Source organism: Diabrotica undecimpunctata, chromosome 2, assembly GCF_040954645.1.
Source record: "Diabrotica undecimpunctata isolate CICGRU chromosome 2, icDiaUnde3, whole genome shotgun sequence".
Classification (NCBI taxonomy): Eukaryota; Metazoa; Arthropoda; class Insecta; order Coleoptera; family Chrysomelidae; genus Diabrotica; species Diabrotica undecimpunctata.
This window is the reverse complement of record NC_092804.1, coordinates 160528018-160550231: the sequence shown is the minus strand read 5'-3', so window position 1 is coordinate 160550231 and position 22214 is coordinate 160528018. Positions and strand designations below refer to the sequence as shown.

Sequence of the window (22214 nt, the reverse complement as noted above, 5' to 3'; positions counted from 1 at the left end):
AAGCGTATTACCCACGCTTCCCGCATATCTAACCAACGCATTTGCATCTTTCTTGCTTCTATTTCTGACGTCGATATTCTTCTTAAAAACAATCCCACCGTTTCCGTTAAAAATGAAATTGTCCACATCCGCAGACTCATTTCCCCAACTAAAAGATTGTTAATATCTAATGTATGTCCATCGATTCCAAATCAACTTATCGAGCAGGCATTAAAAAACGAACTTGGTCTGCAACTAGCCTCACCTGTATCTCAAATTCGTACAGGCTCACCCGATGAAGATTATTCCCATATATTAAGTTTTCGACGGTCTATCTACGTAATACCAGATAAAGACAATTTCGAAATACAAACCTCCGTATTAATACATTTTGAAAACACTTCCTTCCGAATCTTCGTTACATCAGATAAACTAGAATGTTTCCTTTGCCAAAAAGCCGGACATACGGCTGAAACCTGCCAAAACCCACCGGATACCACTACCCACCCCCGTTTCGCCCAAGTACCTAATGAATCCACCAACAATAGCCCCACCGCGCCTTCCGGCATCTCTCACACTTCTGACCCAAATTCTGCCTCCGACAATGTATCCAACATCACACCTCTACCTTTAGATCAACCTCAACCTACACCTCCTACTATCGCCCTCCTGAAAAGAGCCCATTCAACTGACTCAAGCCTCGATTCTCCCCCTGTAATTGCCATTTCAGATCCTACTACTCACACTCCAATAGATCCACATTCTCTCGATGACACCTCCTTCCGGGCCCCCAAATCAGCCCCTAAAAAAAAATCGAAAACCAAAGATACAAAACCATCAGCCACTATCAGCCCGTCTGCCCGCTTAATCATAGAAAATCTTATAGCAGCAAACCCATCATCCTTTTCAATTAACTCGCTACAACTAATTGCTTTCTTGGAAAATTCTTTCGACTGCCATGACCCCTTAGCTGAAGCATACCAATTTACTACGAACATTAACGCCCTTCTTGATGACCTTAAACAAATATACCATAATATCTCTGATAGATCACTTAAAAATCGTATAACTCGCCTACAAAAAAAAATTAAGGCTACGATGAATCTAAATGATGTTATTGACACTGTTAGTCTTGCATCTGTTAGCTCTAATGACAGTGACCCATCCTTAGACAAAACCGACCTGCCTTAATTTATAACTTTTATATTCACTATAATTCAATGGAATTGCGACGGATATTATCCGCGCTTAGAACGTCTGCAGCTACTGATATCTCTCCACCACCCCACCTTCATTTGCTTACAGGAAACTAACTTCACGTCAACTAATCTCCATACACTCAAAGATTTTGAAGGGTATCATTACATCAGATCTGTCTGCTCCAGAGCTAGTGGAGGTGCATCTATATTTGCTTCTAAAGACTATTACTCCACTCTTCTTCCTCTGACTACCAATCTCGAAGCCGTCGCCATCACTACTTACTGCCCTAACAAACTTACAATATGCTCTATATACATCCCTCCTGACTACATTCTAAAGGAAGAAGAACTTCTTGATTTAGTATACCAACTCCCCCAACCCTATATAATTGTAGGAGACTTCAACGCCCACAACACTATGTGGGGCTCCTCGCGTACATTCGGACGTGGTAAAGTTGTTGAAAATATTCTTGATTGCACTAGTTCATGTATCCTTAATACGGGATCACACACTCACTTTAACATTGCTTCAGGTGCTTTTTCTGCCATCGATCTAAGCATATGTGATCCCAAATCGGCCCCCAAATTATCCTGGCAAACAGCGGACGACCTTCACGACAGCAACCATTTCCCTATAATTATACGTGACAACACCTATGACCAAGTTTCAGTGAGAAGTTATTGGCGCTTCAACAAGGCTAATTGGCCAGAGTTCTCCAAAAAATCGGAATCCCTAATATGTAAATTACCTAACTCTAATAATATCGATGATTCCATAAAACTATTCTCAGATGCCATAATTAAAGCAGCATTAACTCATATTGGCAAAACTACAATTAGCTCCCGACATAAAGTTGTTCCTTGGTGGAACTCTCAATGTGAACTCGCAATTCGACAATCAAAGACTGCGCTCAATCAATACCGCAAACATAAAAGTCCTGAAAATCTAATTAAGTATAAAAAGCTGAAAGCCAAAGCCAAATACGTTGTCAAACAGAGCAAGAAAACATCCTGGCATAACTATGTATCGTCTTTGAATGATAACACAAATCCCTCCCAAATGTGGAAAAAAATCCGACAAGTTCAGGGACAAAAAACTAACACCAAAATTACCCATTTAATCTCTAACAGCACTTCTTCTAGCAACAGCCAAATTATTTGCAATACCCTGGCTAATACATTTGAGGAACAATTTCACAACAAACTCAAACCCCTAATTTCATCCTCTACACAAGAACCGCTCTCCTACAACCTCACTTCACAGCACTTACAAGATATCGACAATATTAATTCTCCTTTCTCACTTTCTGAACTTACATCTGCTTTATCCTCATGCAAAAATACTTCTGCCGGCCCTGATGATATCCCTTATATTTTTCTTAAAAACCTACCCAACCGCTGCCTCACTTTCCTGTTAGACATATATAACTCCATCTGGTCTTCTCAAATATTTCCTACTCAATGGAACACATCCGTAATTATACCTGTCCTAAAACATGGCCAAACACCAATCTTTCCTCAGTCCTATAGACCGATTTCTCTCACTTGCACCATGTGCAAATTAATGGAAAAGATGATAAACAGACGTCTTTTATGGTTTATTGACAAACACCAAATTTTACCTAAAGAACAATCCGGTTTTCGCCGACATCGTTCCACAAGCGATAACCTCGTCCTCCTTCATACCCACATCGCCGGAGCTATTAATAACAGTCAAGAAGTGATTGCCTGCATTTTTGATATTGAAGCTGCCTTCGATAAAATACCTAGACAGGTTATTCTCGATAAACTATTATTATATGGCCTTAATGGTAATATTTTTAAATTCATCAAGCACTTTCTTAGCTCTAGATCTTTCAGAGTCTCTGTAAATGGTTGTATATCATCACCACACATCCAACAAGACGGAGTCCCTCAGGGCTCTGTATTAAGCCCCACATTGTTTATTTTATCAATTAACCATATATGCCACAGTCTTCCCTCCCCAGTCAAATTTACTTCATATGCTGATGACCTTGTAATTTATTGCCATGGTGTTGCGACCACTACTACTTGCAAACTTCTCCAAACATCTGTGGACTTATTACAAAATAGATTGACTGCCATCGGCCTGTCCCTCTCATCTACAAAATCACAACTCATTAAATTTACCAGAAAAACACTCTCCACTGCCCCTAAAATCTTAGTGAATAACCACCCTCTCCCAGTCGTTGATCACCGCAAAATTCTAGGACTAATATTCGACTCCCGACTTTCTTGGAAACTACATATTCAGGAAACTAGAGCAGAGTGCCTAAAACGTTTAAATATTATCAAAACACTTTCCCACTACCAATGGGGCGCTAACGAATGTACACTATTAAAAGTATATAGGTCTCTCATTCGCTCTAAACTCGATTACGGCAGCTTTATATACATGTCAGCATCCAAAACATCTTTACAAACCCTTAATTCTGTGCATAATACTGCTATCCGCCTCTGTTTAGGAGCTTTTCGTAGCAGTCCAGCTGAGAGCCTCTACCGCGAAGCCAACGAACCTCCTCTTTGGCTTAGGCGCCAATATCTCCTCCTTTCTTACGCTGCCTCTACTTCAGCTAACCTTTCTAATCCAGTACACACACTGCTCACATTACCCAACTATACTAGTACTCACCCTCCTGCTCCACGCATACACACTATCGCCCTCTTACTTCCAACTTTAATACCACATATAAATTTATCCCTAACTAACCCTCTCCCGATCCCGCAGAACTCTCCTTGGACCAAAACTTTACCGAAATTTAATGTGTCACTTACAAAGTTTAGTAAGGCAGAAACCAACCAGGATTTGATTAGGAAATCCTTACTAGAAATTCTTAATTTTAAGAAATTCGATCGGGTACTCTACACTGACGCATCAAAGAGCGAAACGGGGGTTGGTTGTGCGGTTACCACTACGGAAACAGTCGTTAGTTCATGTCAAATACCTGCCACATGCAGCGTTCACACTGGTGAACTGTATGCTATTTACCAAGCCTTCAAACTCTGTACAGCACCCAATCAACATATTGCCATCTGTACAGACTCCCTTGCCTCTATCCAGTCCATCAATAATCTATTTACTAATCACCCTCTTGTAGAAAAAATCCATGATATTTACCAAAATCTTATCATCCACGACATCCATATCACTATCATATGGATTCCCTCCCACATCGGGATTATGGGTAACGACAACGCCGATCGCTTTGCCAAAGAAGCTGCTGTATCCAATTGTACACCACGTAATATACAAATAGCCAGTGACCTAAAAACTAGTATAAAGAAACTCATACGAAATTACTGGCAGAATCATTGGAACCAATCCACTACATTTTTACACCAAATAGATCAGACGATTGAGCGGTTCGTTATCCCTGGTATAACTAGAAATGAGATGGTTGTTGCTAGAAGATTGCGTATTGGTCACACCAGATGTACACATGGTCACCTAATGAATTCTGCACCTAAGCCAATCTGTCACTATTGCCAATCTCCACTAAGCGTTCTACACATCCTTGTGGACTGCCCTCACTACAATAAACGACGCCAAGAACTGGGCATGGAAGGCGACATCAAAGATATATTATCGAACCAGAGCCAAGTCATCACAGCTATCCAGTTCCTGAAGCTAGAAAACTTATTAAATAGTATATAACTATAGTATATAATATGTAATTGTACCTTTATAATTGTATCCACGGTGCCTCGTGCTAATGGCCGAAGCTGTCACAAGCACGTTAAATTAAATAAAAAAAAAAAAAAAAAAAAAAATAATTTTCATTCTATTATTTAATAAAAACATTTAATATTAATTATACATTTATTGCATCCATTTATGTATAAAATAACTGCTTTTAAAATTCTCATTCGAAGCATCAAGTGGAAACGGTATATAAGCAAATTATTAGCAATAGAAATGGTAATTTCTTCCGATACTCAACACAGCGATGTTTTTATATGTCGTTTTTGTGCTTTACCGTTTATATTTAAAAATAAAAACGCTCGTTTAACATAGATAGCTGTGATTGAGTTCACGGTTCATTTGTTCTTTTGTTTCCCTTTCCACAAACTTCTTCCGGTACTGATAAAAGGATCATGCATACATTTTTCTCTTTTTTGATCAAATGTGATTAAAATTTATTTGATAATAAACGTAAATCACTAAAAATTATTATTAATTATTGTACATTATTGCAGAGTTTTACAAAAATGAGATTATAATTTTTCTGTGTTTTAACTTTTTCTTGGACAAATTTTTGTAGAAAAAAATTTTTAGTAGTTAAATATTTTTAACTACCAATTTTTTATGTATAGTATTTTTGGTGTGTTGGACGTGATCGAGATCGGCGCAAAAATCATGTACGGTCAGAAAATAGTGGAGTAAAACGCGTAATCCACCAAGATCAAGAAATAAACGATTCCTCACTATAACGTTTAAAAAAAAAGGCCCAATGGTAAAAGGTTAATGTAACCCAACAAAAGAATTAAAGGATACCGTAACATCCGTGGGGGAAAATAGTAATCGCGAAAACACCCACCTGGAGTTTTAGAGCTGATAGTCATGATGATGATTATGGAGAAAAATATAGAAGGACCACAAAAAAGATCATCATAACCAATACGAAGACCGAAATGGTATAATGGTTACAAATCTTTTAAATAAAAAACTGGAAATTATTAATCTTAGATTCCAATTTCAAAATGGATCAAAAAACTTTATCGATTTATTGCGAATATAAGTTGACAAAAATAAGAACTTTGTTTAGTTAATAAATCGCTCTCAAGATATCAAAAATCCATTAAAAAGTTTTTACCACAAGTGCGATTTATAAATCTCAGACGTAATAAAATTAAAAATTTTCTTATAAGCAAATTCGTTTTTTATTTTTCCGATCGCCTCTTCTTGGGAATTTTGTTAGCGAAAGTTTTCAAGAAACTTTTAAATATTTACGTTTATATAGAATTTGAAATATAAAACAAATTTAGTGTTCAGTAGCTCATGCATAATAATCAGTCATCAGTCTGAATAATATATATATATATATATATATATATATATATATATATATATATATATATATATATATATATATATATATATATATATATATATATATATAAACAAACAACAAAGTTTATTAGGGCTGCAGTCAGTAGGTTTGGCCGGGATGTTATAGAAACACTCTTTTGACTTTTGGCCGAGCTTTCGGAATTCTTTTATTCCTTCTTCAAGACACTAATTAGAAGAAAGTGTAAATATTTACAACATATCTCAAATTGTCATTACAAATTACTAGTCGTTGAGATTATTTTTCTAAAGCTACGACACTCAACATTAAAAACACACATATAAAATATAACATTTAAAATAATGGACAATATACATTTTAAAATTTAGTTGGAAAGTTAAAATTTTAAAATTTTGTTAGTGACATCTTTGCATGGTGTGTTTTGACTGATCCATAGAGAACAGAAAAAAAAACAAAAATAGTGTGATTAAAAAGTAATTAGGAGTTCTTGCTATTATATTAATGGAAATAGTATCTTAAACCTGTCTTGATAGTATGCAACATGTTTTGTATGCAGGTGTATTACGGTGTGTATATGTAAAAGTAAATCTTTATTTTATTTTTGATGTTTTGTCAGTAAGTAACAATAAATGTTGCTCAATTTATCTATGTCTGACTTTTATTTATACAAGACGTATTAGATTTTATGAAACACATTTCCAAGAAAACACGTTTTGAACGGTTTTTTTCCTTAGCCAGAATACAGGAATCCTCAAAATTAAATTTTACTGATACTATAAATCAATATTTAAAACAGTACGGTCGAAGATAATTTGATTCTAAAACGTACAAGATTCAGAACATAAAGTTATTGTAAAATATATAAAAAAACTTATCAAAACGTAAAACTGGACACTGACATTAATGAATTGACAGAAGTAAAAATTGATATCTAATATCTCATGGTTTACTGCCTTTAATATATAAAAAAATTTACATGGGCCTATTGTTGGAATTTCCAAAAAAAGCAAAGTGGAGATATTATGTTATAACCTTAAGAGTTTTTTATGGTATTATATTTATTATTATTTAAATCAGGTTGAAATATATTTAATTTAGATTTTGTATATCTGTTTTTGTCATTGATTGCGTTAATATTTATTTTTTTTATTGATTCGTATATCTCCCACTTCTTTTTGTTTTTCTCGGTTTTTTAAATTTTGATGTTTTCGAAGTCAAATTTATGCTTCTTCTCATTCTCATGTTTTGTGAGCGCACAGATGTTATTCTTGTCGTATTTGTGAGAACAAATTCTGGGTTAAAGCAAGTGACTAGTTTGCCCAATATATATTCAACTGTTTCAATTTACAAATTTTTTCACAAATATGACAAGAACAACATCACTACGCTCGCAAAACATTACGCCACATGGGGGCCAACGTTGGCCCAAACAGCGTTCATCCAATATGTGTACCGACAAAACTGTTGGAGCCAATGTTGGCGCCAATGTTTTTATCACTTGCTCCAACGTTTGGAGTTTTCTGTAGACTGTCAGTTTTTGCGTACACATCAAAGCGATTGGCGCCAATATTGGTGTTGCCGACCACACATTGGCGCTACAGCAGTGTTCCAATCGGCGGATAATTATGCTATTTGCGCGTAATTTAGTTGTTGGCGCGTAATATTCGCATCCTGCATAAAATAAGGTAACTTATTTTGCACAAATTAGCAAAGCAAAAGAAAATAAACCAATGACAAGCCACAGTTTATAAAAAGAGCCCTCGTCTTCTTTTTTGTTTTAAAACACTTGTGCTGCCATTTTACACAGCGTTTTTTTTTTAGAAAATAAAAATTACTTTATCGAAGAAAATTTACATTCCATGACGGCATTAAAAAACAAATTTACAACATGTAAAAATCAATCTTCAGCAACCTGAGTCACCTCCGTTGAGTTGTTTAGAATTAACACTCCAATACATGTCGGTGGTCTATCAGAACTGAGTTTATGCCCAAAAGGGTATTTCTTACATAAATAAATAATATTCATACCTGGTGTTCTCAGTACCTTTCAGACACAAAAGAAAATTATTTATCTAAATATTTTACAAAAGTATATGCTTTTAATTTTGAAATATATATCATCTTGCCCTAATAGATTACCGTCGTATGGTCATGTAAGTTTTAAAATATGTACTACCATATATTGGCCGTAGATTAAAGTCACGTTTAATGCAGAATATGGCCAAAATAGAAGGCTAAGAAGTTTGGGTATTAAGTTAATAAAAGAATAAATAAGATTCAAAGCCTCGACGTCAGGTTTACACTCATATATTCAGTCTGCAGTTGCCAAATACGGCATTCATAAAGATCTAGTAGCTTTAAGTAACGTTATAGACAAAATCATAAAATTCGCCTCTTTTGTAGCAAAATATAATCAGATGCACTCATTATCACGACAGTCGCAGCCGCTGCAATTTCTATGTGGAACATGTTGACGTTGCCTCTAGAGGGAACAGACTGATGTCAGCCCAATACTCAAGCCAATGTGTGAATGCCTCACCGAACGTGGAATCACAAATTAATAGAACTATCAATCAATAAAAAAAAAATAGATTCTAAATAAAATATACTGATACACTTATTCGGCTCAATATTGTGCGTTGCACAAATATCTACTGTTATTTATTTTGTTTATTATTTCTAAATATAAAGTGTCACCATTAGTGAAGCCGCCCAATCAACAGAGTAATTTAAATGACCATTTTACATTCGAGTAACAACTCAGAATATACAACTACTTTCTTAAGTAAATATTTATTGTTAGTATTTGCCTTTGACTACTTAACTTAAAAAGAACCTGCAACTCCTTCCAAATAACGCATTTTTCTTCAGCATCATTACAAGACAAAAAATAAAAAAAAACTAGTTTTTATTTTGCTTCTTTATTCGCTATAATCATTAACATCAATTTTATATATTTATACTACTTTTCACATCTAGTCTTAAAATACTAACTACTAAATACTGAACAATAAGCATTGAATAAATATGACGTTGAATTTCTTGTTTACGCCTTCATTTGTTTAAACTCATAAGTACTGCAAAATACGACCAAGATGACTTGAGTATCTAAAATATCGAGTAATAGTATAAACAGTATATTCTTAAAAGATAATAAACTACAATAACTTAAAAAAATGTGGCGAAGTGGAGCGTGATACTTTACTTGTTGCCCTATTAGTAAGAAGTAAGAGAGGTTTTACTTCGATTCTGCGTACTTATCAAGGAAATTTTATGACCGATATGGTCTAGAAATAATAAATTTTAGTAATGTATTGGAGAGAGTAGTTATTAAAATAATAAAATTCTTTTTATAAGGTGGACTATCTTTTAGATAATTATGAGTTATACAGTTCACAAGTATTAATAGTTTTGAAATTTTTTTTGTTGCTTTTTTATATTGTCAATAATCTTTAGTATTTGTATTAATTTAGGTAATAATGATGGTATATAAGGCAGTAAATGATAATGGATGTTCTGATTGTTGGGTACAATATTCTGAGCTTTCGCAAAGAATGGTGTTAAGTTATTTATATTAACAGTATTAAAAAAAAGCGTCCTATGTAGCATATTTGTAGGATAAGAGTTCTCAAATAAAATATTTTTCAAAAATTAAAGATCTTCCTGTAGGTAATCTGGATGAGAAATCCTTAAAACACGTTCTTTTAATTCTGTTATAAGGTTCATTTTTATCTTGTTTGGATGATGTGAGTAATAGCTTATAAATTTATTGCTACACATGGGTTTTCTGAACCATCTGGTTTTCAACACATTATCCGTAGTTCTTACAATTCTCATGTCAAGAAATGTTAGAGAATCTTTTACTTCTTTCTCAACTGTGAATTGTATATGTATATGTTTCGACATATTATTGTCGAAAATGTTAACTTTTTCATGAATTTTGTGTTTAGGAAGTGCTTAAACTAAATCATCGACATACCTCGTAATAAAAAAATTAAAACAGTCCAATTTTTAATGCAATCATTGATAACATCATCCATGATATAGCTACTTAGAATGGGTGAAAAACTAGATCTCATAGGGCTACCAAAGATTTGTTTAGAAAAGGCACCATTACATATAAAAATATAAGAATCAAAAACAAAGTCGATAAGTGTTTTAAAATGTAATAGTCAATAGTAGCATGTTCTGAAATTCCATTCCAATGTTTTTCTGCACTACTTATGATTAAATTTAAAGGTAAATTGATAAATGGAGATATTACATAAAAACTATCCAAAACATAGTTTTGTGGTAATTAAACATTATTGATGAAAGAACTAAAGTCGAATGAATCTTTAATATAAACATTTTTGTTTAAATTATAAGAATTAGTTAAGTTGTCAGTAAGGATTTGTGCTATTGGTCCATTCTTTGTGTGTAATTTAGATACTAGACAATTTGCTTTGTGTTACAACGTACAAACAGGACTCTTTCGAAGTATAGTGTAATACTCAGTATCATTTAAGAGTTCTTCAGTTTTTTGTAGGTAATCTTCTTTCCACATTGCAACAGTTACGTTACCTTTGTCGCTTTTGGCAATGTAAATTTCAGGACGGTTCTTAAGGAAAAGTATTATATATCATATGCTTTTTTTAAGATCTATTAAAGTGTTTCTGCTCCAATGCTGTTTTTTCCAATGCAATTTTTAGTCTAAATATATTATTTATAGAAGACCTCCCACCTGTCGACTGTTATGTTCAATGCGTTTTAAATGTATACATTTTTTTCGAATCCTGAGAAAACTAAAAATATTTTTGAAAAATATAAACGTAGAATGAAAGATGGTAATATTACCGAGGGCCAAAAGTCCCCGAAATGAAAAGTCACAATAAATTAACTCTTTTTTTTTCACTCCTGTAACTTCTTAAAATAAACATTATAGAAGTTTTCAGGGATTTTCGGGCATGGGTAGTAACGTAATCTTTCATTCTGCGTTTAAATTTTTTTCAAATATACTTCGTTTCGTATACTACGTTTAAATTAGTTTTCTCAGGATTCGAAAAAAATGAATACATTTAAAACACATTGAACATTTTGACAAGCGACATTTTGCGCCTATGGCCCAAGTGTTGGCAAACTTTACTTAGCGGCATTTTAATATCCTATCGCATCCACCATTTATTATTATATGAAGCGTGCATTTCCATAACGTTGTAAGTACCAATATGCCTCATTTGGTTTTTTTAAGTTAAATGAGTTGCAAGTGCCATGTTCCATCGCCTAAAATTTATTTCATGTCGATATGGCTAGCGACGGCGTGAAAAGTGGGGATAAAGTAGCGGTGCAAGTCATAACGTTGTAAGTATCGTAGTGCAATTCTGTTAAATGTAGAGTGGCGCATCAGTTACTAAATTATTTTTGTTTGGACGTGTTGGGTTGGGTTTAAACATAAGTATTTGGAACGAATATGGATGAAACTACAGAAAAACGGTCCAAAAAGAAAAGAAGAGTTGTTGATGGTTGGAAAAAAAAAATAAAACCAAGAAAATGAGAAACTCTGGCGAAGAATATGTTTCTCTAGTCAATAAAAAGACCGTTACAAAGAAAATGCCACCAGCTGATGTAAGTATGGTTTAAAGAGATACCTATCTAAATAGACGTTAAAACATAAATAATTTTTTTTTGTTTAAATCTATCTAAATAATCAAAAATTGTTTTAGGTAAAATGCAAGTGTCCACTAGCATGTAGATCCATAAGACTGGAATACCTTGTTGAGTTGTACAATCATTTCTATGAAATGGCTGATTATAGTAAGCAGCAAAGTTACCTACAAAGGTTTATTCATCCCCAATTAATCAAAAGGAGACGTCATGGTCAGTACGAACATCCCAGTGAAAGTAGGAGAAAGCACTCTTTCACCTACCATTTACTTTTGCCTGGAGGATCTGAAATAAGGGTTTGCCTCAAAACATTTTGTAGTACGTTTGCCGTAACTCCAAGAAGAGTGCAACTTTTGGGAGAAAAAATTCTTGATGGTAAAATGGATATGTCAGAAAAACGAAGAGGGACTCGACAAAATATTTTCAAGACTGTCTGGACTAACAAGATTATAGAGCATATCGAAAGTTTTCCAAAAATTGAGAGCCACTACGCAAGGGCGAAAACCCCGGATAAGCTCTTCTTGTCACCGGATTTAAACGTAAGTAGAATGTACCGTGCATTTTTAGAGAAATATTGTGCGGATTATCAGCCGCCTAACAAACCACCAGTGACTAGACAATGGTATAATGAAATTTTTATATCAAAATTTAACTTATCTTTTGCAAGGCCTAAAGTAGATACATGCTCCACATGTGATAGTTTGGCTGTTCAAATAAAATCAGGAGCTTTACCATCGGAGAGCAGAGGCTGCTACAAAAGCAATGTCAACTGAGACCAAAAATGCATGTACAAGTAATTGCTATGTTCTTTCCTTCGATATGCAGCAGCAAATGTACATTCCCCAATTAACTCACTCCGAAATGTACTATTCACAATAGCTTGCAGTGTGTAACTTAGGAATTTACGATTCCATCACAGGAAAGGGATTCATGTGTTTATGGACTGAGGACTTTGGGGGAAGGGGTGCCTTGGAAATTAGCTCCTGTTTATATACTTACCTTACTAAGGAAATTGGCAATCACGGAAAGAAAAAGCTTATTTTGTGGTCGGATAATTGTGGGGGTCAAAATAAAAATCAGTTCATGATCGCCATGTATTTGACCATACTAGCAAATAACGTTTTTGAGGAAATTATTCATAAATTTCCTGTAAAAGGACACACTTTCCTTAATTGCGACAGAGATTTCGCAATCATAGAAAAACGTAAAAAAGTGTGTAAGGCTTATACATTGATGAATGTTGTTAACATCATTACTAGTGCGGCCCAGAAAAATCCATTCTCGTGCATGGTGGTTAAGGACTTTTATGATTTCAAAACCGTTGCCTGTGATAAACTGAACACTAAGAAGTTAGGAATTTTAACAGCTACGCAGCTTTGTCTTACAAGAGAGAAATTTGGTACGGTGATGGTGGCTAAAGGACATAGTGAGCTCGCTGAATGGAGTGAGACCAATGTACTCAAATCTGGAGTTACATTAGAAGACTTTAAAATCATAGACCTTCAAAAAACTAGAACTCACTTTGGTATCCCAGAGAAAAAAAGAACAGATATTGAAAAAATGCTCCCTTATCTTCAGGATGATGCCAAGAAGTATTTTAAAGAAAAATTAGGTCAACCAGGGCAAGTTTCTACTGTAGGAAACAACGGTTAAAAATCTGACACTTAAAACGTTTTGACCTTAGACAGATTTTTGAATTTTTTTTTTAAGTAAGCTTTGTTTATTGTTCCTTTGCGGTATGTTTGTATTATATAATACCTTTATATATAATCCTTTTTCAGTATGTTACATTATAAGAAATAAACATGTTCGATAAAAAACTGTTTTTTACTCCTCCTGAAAAATTTATAATTTGGCACTTACTACGTTATGGAAATGCACGCTTCATATAGTAAACTCTGGGAATAGTTTTGTATTTCCCAATGACCTAAACTAAAACTAGATGGGTGTTATGCAAAAAAAAAGTCAACCAAAATAAGTCTGATTTTGAGATGAATAGCTTTAAAGTATTTAATCTATTACAAATCACATGTCACATGTATCATGAATCATTATATCAAAAAAATTTGGAATTACTTTTGAAACGAAATAAAAAAAATACCAATTACTCCTGTTAAAAAAAAAAACACAAAATTTTTGATAAATCCTCTTTGTTTTTAGGTTGTATAAAAAAGTAAGTTTTTTTTAAACATAGTAACCCACGTGCTAATTATAAAACATGTTTATTAATATAAAATGTAGAACAAATATTTGATAATATATAATTAAACATTTTAATATTATGTACAGATATGATCCTAAAAGTAGTTTAATATTTACTTACTTTGACGAAAGAATCCAACGAAAGCGGTATAAAATTTCCTACGGATATTAATGTCGTACGCTGGCTTCTGGTCATTAAAAAAATTAGATTATTTTTAAACTTCTGCGAAGAATAAACCCAGTCACAATGATATGCAGAAACAGTTAGGGAGTTGCTCTATAAAATTTTATTATTGTATTACCGTTTTCAAAATTTAAATGATTAAAATCTAATGTAGTGTAAAAACACAACGCCATCGAAAAAAATCGTAATTAGCTGAGAGTTTTAAATACGAGTTATTTCTTTTATGCGGTTAGTCACTACCACCAACAAATTATAAAAAAATATTTTTTCTGCTTCAAAGTTACTTTTTTTTAATAACAATAAAGTCCGCTTTACATTTACGAGTACTCGGATCCGAGTAGCTTGGATTTGAGTTACGAGTAGAACTGCGATCGTTTACATTAAATCCGAGCGATCAGAGTTGTTTCAAAGAGAATTTAAAAATGGCGCCATCAAGAAAGAGACGAGCTGCTGTTGCATTAGTGTTATTAAACATTTTAAAGGAGAAAAATAAATGTGGTAAGTGGTAATGGTCATGATATCCGCAATATTTTCGTACGCCTTATTTCTTTTGATAATGTCCCGATACTCTTTCAGTTTCATATTCCATAAACATTCAAAAGAAGGTAAAGATAGATAAATTGATCCATTTGATCTGCAGAAAATCTTAGTTCCGCCATTATTAATTTGGAATTTCCACCACTTTGACGTTCACTCGTACAGGAACTCGTACTGCTACTCGGTTTGCGTTCAACTTCAATCCGAGCTCGGATACAAGTGAAAAGAGGCTCCGTGTAGACGTTTATACTTCCGAGTTGCACTCCGAGTAGAGTAACTCGGATCCGAGTACTCGTAAATGTAAAGCGGACTTAACAAAGAAAAAAATACAAATAACAATAATTAATAACAAATTAACAATTATAAATGCTAAAAGAAGCCAATTTTTATTGTTTTTCTAGGCCATTTTTTAATAGATTTTACATCGAATTTAAAAAACAAAAAATATGAGTCGAAAGCTAAGTCCATTTATTTTAAAATGTCCAAGTGTATTTTACTATTATATGGTTAAGTCAGTTTAAAATATCCATAAACAAATTGATATACCGTTGCGTTTCGGAATATAATAGACTTGACGATCGTCTTAACTTCAACGGTCGAAACGTATAGAAAGAATATCAAGTTATAAAAAAATTCATTTTTGTTTGAAACTAATTTATTCTTTTGTTTATAATAAGCAGGTTCTGGTAGTAAACTTTTTGTTAACCTTACTCTAATATTGCAGCATTATATTCTTTTGATTAAAATAAGATTCAGCTTTTGCGTAAGAAATCAGCAACGTGTTTCGAACGTTAAATATTAGTTGTTTGTCTAGTATATATATACCGAAAAGCGACGCTATCAATTTGTGTATGGATATTTTAAAATGACTTTTGCAATATAAAATCAAAATGAAACTGCACCATTTCAAAACGCTTGACTTAATCCCTTGTCTCATATTTTTGGTTTTTTTTAATGTTGATGTGAAACCTATTAAAAAATAACATCGAACAGCGTTAAAATAGGGTTTATTCGGCATTTTTGATTGTTTATTTGCATTTTACACTTAAAATAAGTAATTTTTTTACGAAAAAAATATAACTTTCGTCTTAAAATAACTTAAATTATTAAAAAAATAACTTTAAAGCAAAAAACGATTTTTTAAAATTTGTTAAATACATAAATATTAATAAATCAAAAAAAGATTGCCATGGAAAAAGTTTGTTAAATAAGTATATATTAATCATAAATATTTACGTTTTATAATAAAAAAAACATCTCAATATTACTAAAAAACAATAAAAAATTAAAAGAAACATTGTTTAAACAAACTAGATGGTTTATTTATCAATTTAATTATTTATGTATTAAATGTATGAAAATTTACTTACATAGAAAGTTCAAATTATTATTTTGAAACTGTAATCTATAAAAGACACATATCTTTCTAGCTTTAGAATTTGAATGTGGATATAAGCTGTGAGGACATAATTTTACTATGAAATTTAAACCTAAGGGACATTACTTTTGTTTAAAAAAATTAGTTTAAAGTATCAAAATCACAGTGCTCAAATAATTTTATTATATTTAATTTTAGTGTAACATAAAGAGTTGTCAAAATAATAGATACCCAATCATAAATATTAAATGATCTGATAATTGTAAATATTGTATGGTATTGTATATTATTGATTCTTTCACATTTTTCTATTTATCCCATTTTTACTACTGTATAGGAGTTTTTACTACCTCATGAGAGGGTTATTAGGGGTAATTAAATTTTTCTGCGCGATCTTAAAATTACAGTCCTTTCTATATTCAATAATATTCACCGTTATTTGCGCATTTCTATTTTTTATCCCATGTAGTATCCCTAATTTATAAAATAACAGTTCTCTTCACAAAAACTCGTTTTTGTTTACAATTATTTAGTTGTATTTTTTGTTTGCAATATTTTTTTCTACGGCGTATAGATTCTTTGTAAATCAATGTTTTTCGTTTCCTCTGTACAAGAGGGGATTTTAGAAAGCGGGAGTATTAGTGGCTATCATTTTGCATCTTTTTTGAGGTCCCAAGATTGACATTCACTGCATTGAATTGAGTTTAAGTGGTATTTTCGTCCCTGATGACTGGACTATAACTACTTTTGGATGAAAAAACTATTAAGAAAATATAGTTATAAAATAAGAAAAATATTATTGGTATTTTAAAAACAAATTGCTATTTGTATATTTTAGTTAACTATTTCTTACCTTAATAATAATCTCGTTTCCATAATAACAGCAAAGAAAGACTTCCAGCAGCATGCATAATTGATAGAGTAGTAACGAAAAAAATTGAATGCTTCCCGCTGGTGTCTAAAAAATTAAACATATTTATTATTATAACAATAAAACACTAAAAACTTTGTTTTCAAAACTTCCACAAAATTTATTTTAAATTCTTATTACTACAGCTGTTTCGGCTGATTGCCTTTCTCCAGTGATCTGTTTTTGGCATGGGTTTACACTTTACAGTCTCTAATGAAATAGGTTGAGGAGGGGAGAACTCATTCAGGGGAGGTCATTCAGAATTATATCTGTGTTTTTTAATTTGTTGATTTTCATAGATTCTAACAAAGATAGCTTAAGGCCTTTATTTTGAATGTGAAGAATTTAAACTTAAGCCCTTTTATGTTCTGCTATTCGTTTATTAAAATTTCTACCAGTTTGACCAATGTAAGTTTTTGGGGCAGACGCCACATTTAAGTTTGTACACACCACTGTGTAAGTGTTTTTTATGTTGGCTCTTCTGAAAGCTGGTGTTATTCCTTTCTTTTTTATGTGTTTGGCTATTTTTGTTGATATTTTGCCAGTATATGTAATCGAACAGAAGGTACTGGGTTGTTTCTCTGGTGGTGAAAATACTAAGTTCAGGGCTTTCTTGTAGTTTTTTATTTAACATTTTATTAATTGTTTGTTCGTTGTATCCATTGTTTACTGCTATTTGCTTAATGATATTTAATTCTATTTAATGAAAGTCGTAACAAAAGAACTGCTGAACGCCAGCTTATACGTAGAAACTGCCACAAAAACAAAAAGCTAAAACAAATGTAGAATCACATATCACATATAAAGCAATGACACTAACTCAAAAGACAAAATCAAACAAACACCATAGAATTTAAAAATATTAATTAAAAGATAATGGGAAGACTTTATTAAAAAAGTCGAAGAGACAACCCAAACTCTAAAATACACCAAACCTACTAGAGAACAACATTATTTTCATAAAAAACAAACAATAACAACCAGAATAAAAGCAGGAAAAAAGAAATGGCAAATAAAATATTGATCAACATTAGACGAGAAACGAGAGAAATGATAACAGAGAGGCATTTTATTAAATGAAAATCACTAGAAGATAGAGTAGCTTCTTAGAATCTCATAATATCAGAACTGAAAAAAGTAGAACATCTAAATAAAAATGCATTAGATATAGAAGTGACAAACATGCAAATAAATACAGCAATCGACAATACTCATATAAAATATAGGGAAAAGAAAAAAACAAGGAAAATAAACTCACCTAAGCTACTTAAGAACTTATAAACAAAAAATAGAATTAAAAGACAAATACACACATAATTTTGTAACACTTAGACAGTTTAAACAGAAACCTTAAAATAAATTTGAAAAGATGTCAGAAATTATAACACTGAACACATAACTTAAATCATTTATAAAATTTAAATTTTAAAAGCTTTCCGCCAAAAAATGACTAAAGGATCAAAAAATATTTGCAAATTTGTAAATAAAAAGGAAGAAACTAAAACAAGAGAAGAACTTCCAAGTTTTAATTAAAGTCAAATATCAAAAGTCACCTGGAGAAAATAGGATTCATCATCATCATCATCATTCAATCTTCGCTTATCCACTGCTGGACATAGATCTCCCTCATAATTTTCCATATATTTCGATCTTGTGTCTCTTGCATCCAATTCCTATGATAACGTTTTAGATCGTCAGTCCAACGTGTTGGTGGACGACCTCTGCTTCGGTAGGCATCATCTCTTGGTCTCCATTCCAGTATCCGCTTTGTCCATCTATTATCTGTCATTCGAGTCACGTGACCTGCCCAGTTCCATTTCAGTGTTGCTACTCTCTCTACTGCATCAGCCACTCCTGTTCTTTGTCGTAGCTGGCGATTTGGGATCTTGTCTCGTAGTGAAACGCCCAACATAGCACGCTCCATCGCCCTTTGACACACACGGATCTTTTGAACTGTTCTCCTTGTCATGGTCAACGTTTTCGCACCGTAAGTTAACACTGGCAAAACACACTTTTTTAAAAACGATTAAACGTTTTTCTTTTAAGGCATATTGGTATATCAGACGACTTGAAAATATGGTTCAGCTTGCCAAAGGCTGCCCAAGTCTTATACGACGGAGAAGCTCAACGGTTTGGTTATCTTTTCCTATGCGGATCTCATGACCTAGGTATTTATAGGCCATTACCTGGTCTATGGATCTTGTTCCTACGCATATATCTTCGCTGACTACAAGATTTGTCATCATCTGGGTTTTAGATATATTTATTTTCAATCCCCCTTCTAGTGAGGAAAGGTAGAGCTGATTTAAAAGTTCTTTGGCCTCATCTATCCTATCAGCTATTAGTACAATATCATCTGCAAACCTTAGATGGCTAAGCTTTTCTCCGTTTATGTTTAGGCCCTTGTCGGTCAGTTTTGCCCTTTTACATATATATTCCAAAAGCGTAGTGAACAGTTTTGGCGATATGGTGTCCCCCTGGCGTACTCCACGTTGTATCGGGAATTTCTGGGTTTGACGATCACCCACTCTAATACTGGCTGTTGCGTTTTGGTATATGTGTTTAATTATATTTATATACCGATAGTCAATTCGGCATTCTGTCAAGGCTTCCAACATTTTTTGTTGATTAACGGTGTCGAATGCCTTTTCATAGTCGACAAATATTAAAGCTAGTGGTTTATTATATTCAGTTATATTATATTATATTCAAAATAGGATTATCATAGAACCAATAAAGGAAAAAGGTGAATTGGAATAACTTTTAACTTAACCACTTATTATAAAGGGTTTCGAGAACAAAAATGTGTGTAACTGTATGACGAAAATAACCCTAGGATTAATTAGCATGAAACTTACATTAATAACAAAGACTTCGATATATCATAGATATGCAAATATGTCTGCGACAACGAACGCAGACCACAATGAAATGAAGTACCAATAAATTAGAAAGAACCAGACATGTAAAAGAGAAATGTCATGGAAACAGCACTCATCCTACTTAACAAAGAAAAATGTGTAGCCAACCCATCAGCAGAATGTAGCAGGATTTGGTTGCCAATACTAAAAGTAACAGTCAACAGCAAGAATATACGACCAAGAGCACAGTAATAAAAGGCCAAAAAAAATCACCTGGAATCTTATATACAATACATATGCAACACACAATACACAAAATAGAAATCCAATGTTTACGTTTCATAATCTTAATTACGATACAGTTTACACAAACTTATACTTCATCTAATTTACTTACCGTTCCACGTCATCCGCATCATAGCCCGTGAGGTCACATGATACCATGAAATATTTAGGCGGTAGGTGTGTTCTTTTTTAGAATCACTTTGCCGAGTACACTGGCATTACAGCCACTAGACATATTTTATTATATACGCGTAGAAATAATATTTAAAGATCTCTATTAATGTTAATACGCTATACGAAATACGCTACAGAATGGTCAAGTGCTACATATGGTCCATCTTGCTTTATGGCATGCAAAACGTGGACTTTGAAAGAAACATCTATCAACAAACTTGAAGCATTTGAAATGTGGTCATTAAGAAGAATGATGCGCATACCTTGGGTGGATAGAGTTCGAAACGATGACGTCCTTAAGAGAGCCGGCGTTGAAAGAGAACTCTTTGAATTAATTAAAAAACGCAAGATTGGTTACCTTGGGCACATATTGAGAGGAGCAAAATATGAAATACCACAGTTAATCCTACAAGGGAAGATCGAAGGTAGGAGAGGAGCCGGCCGCAAACAATTATTCTGGTTAAGAAATATTAAAGAATGGACAGGAATACACAATACAGGCGAGCTGTGTCACGCCGCCAAGAACAGAATTCTAGTAATGAGATAGTCGCCTACGCACTTTGGTGTATGGCATGTTAAGAAGAAGAAGATTAATGTTAACTTATAGAAATACATAATAATATGTTTCATTTAATTTGTATAAATGCATTATAAAACGTTTTTATGAAGAACATTTGTTCGGAACACACTGTAACTGTAATCGAACGAAGGTGATATTTTGGCATAAATTGGTAACACCTATTTGACAGTTGCGGTGTTCACACTTTTTATTTTACATTTTACATAAAATAAAATAAATATCTATGTATTCCATTTTACATCTTTATACGACATACAAGCGGCTCAAATTGTTTTTAACAAGATTATTTTTTTAAGTCTTGTTTTGTTTCTATTTATTTAAACTAAATATTAATTTGTTTTGTTATATTCAGTTCACTTTTGCAATAATTATGTGACCTATTTGATTTAAAATGGATTCAGCATTTTTTTATACTTTGGCAACTATGTCAACTTCGATCTCTGTCAATGATAATGACGTGCAACGGTAAGTAAATTAGATGGACTGTATAACAAAAAAAACACACAAAACAATTTGACATTCTTTTGACATTTGGCAGCATTTGACATTCTTATAATAAAAAACCATTAATAAACTGCTGGCTACAATATAAAGGCTAGGTATGCTAATTCTGAAATGATATAACCTAATAACAAATAATTTTGATAATAATTAATATAATAATAAACATATTACACAGAATATAGAGTAAATCATAAAACTTTAGTTTTTAATAATATATTTTATTGTCCAAATTACTTACCATCGCCATTTCAAACAAAGTGACGCATATAATAATACCACTGACAATAAATTGCCCCAATATGCTGTTGGCAAACAAAGCTTGAAATTCCGTTGAGAACCTAAAACAAAGGCATTTGGACTATAATACTAATCAATAATATTTGTTGTTAAAAGATGACTGCAGGCAATAATAAATTACTTGTTTTCATCATAATTAATAATAAATGGCAGTATTGTTTATCGGAAATGTATAGTGCCCGACTGCTGTCCCCATTTTTATCTTCTGAACCATAAAATAAATTTTTGGTAACTAAAGTAAGGCATCTATTGTATTTATGGCGTTTTAGTTATCTAATCAATACAAATGACAAAATAATTTAAGTTTTATGTTAGTTTAGTTTAAAATTCTAGCTTCACCTAAGAAGTAAATTTGAACAAATAAACTCACACATAAAATAAATTAAAATTATCTGACATGTGAAATATAAAATATTTAAAAACTTATACA

At 32.7% G+C, this 22214-nt stretch overlaps 2 protein-coding genes across 3 annotated transcripts in view; one reads left to right on the top strand and one right to left on the bottom strand.

The window, feature by feature from the left end:
• LOC140433972 (uncharacterized) overlaps positions 1 to 22214 on the bottom strand; it is a 151964-nt gene that overhangs the window by 114937 nt on the left and 14813 nt on the right. The window contains exons 5-8 of the mRNA XM_072521942.1: positions 21726 to 21825; positions 17027 to 17131; positions 14196 to 14351; positions 9286 to 9337 (exon numbers count right to left, since the gene is read on the bottom strand). Coding sequence (XP_072378043.1) covers positions 9286 to 9337; positions 14196 to 14351; positions 17027 to 17131; positions 21726 to 21825 — 413 coding nt within the window. The remainder of the gene's footprint in view (positions 1 to 9285; positions 9338 to 14195; positions 14352 to 17026; positions 17132 to 21725; positions 21826 to 22214) is intronic.
• Positions 11744 to 12742, top strand: LOC140435143 (uncharacterized). 2 transcript variants are annotated; one of them, XM_072523878.1, is made up of 3 exons: positions 11744 to 11833; positions 11932 to 12047; positions 12105 to 12742. In XM_072523878.1, the coding sequence occupies exons 1-3, from the start codon at positions 11759 to 11761 to the stop codon at positions 12643 to 12645; spliced, it is 732 nt and encodes a 243-aa protein (XP_072379979.1). In that variant the 5' UTR covers positions 11744 to 11758; the 3' UTR covers positions 12646 to 12742. The 2 variants fall into 2 exon arrangements, with proteins under 2 accessions (XP_072379979.1, XP_072379978.1); XM_072523877.1 differs by having other exon boundaries at positions 11932 to 12742.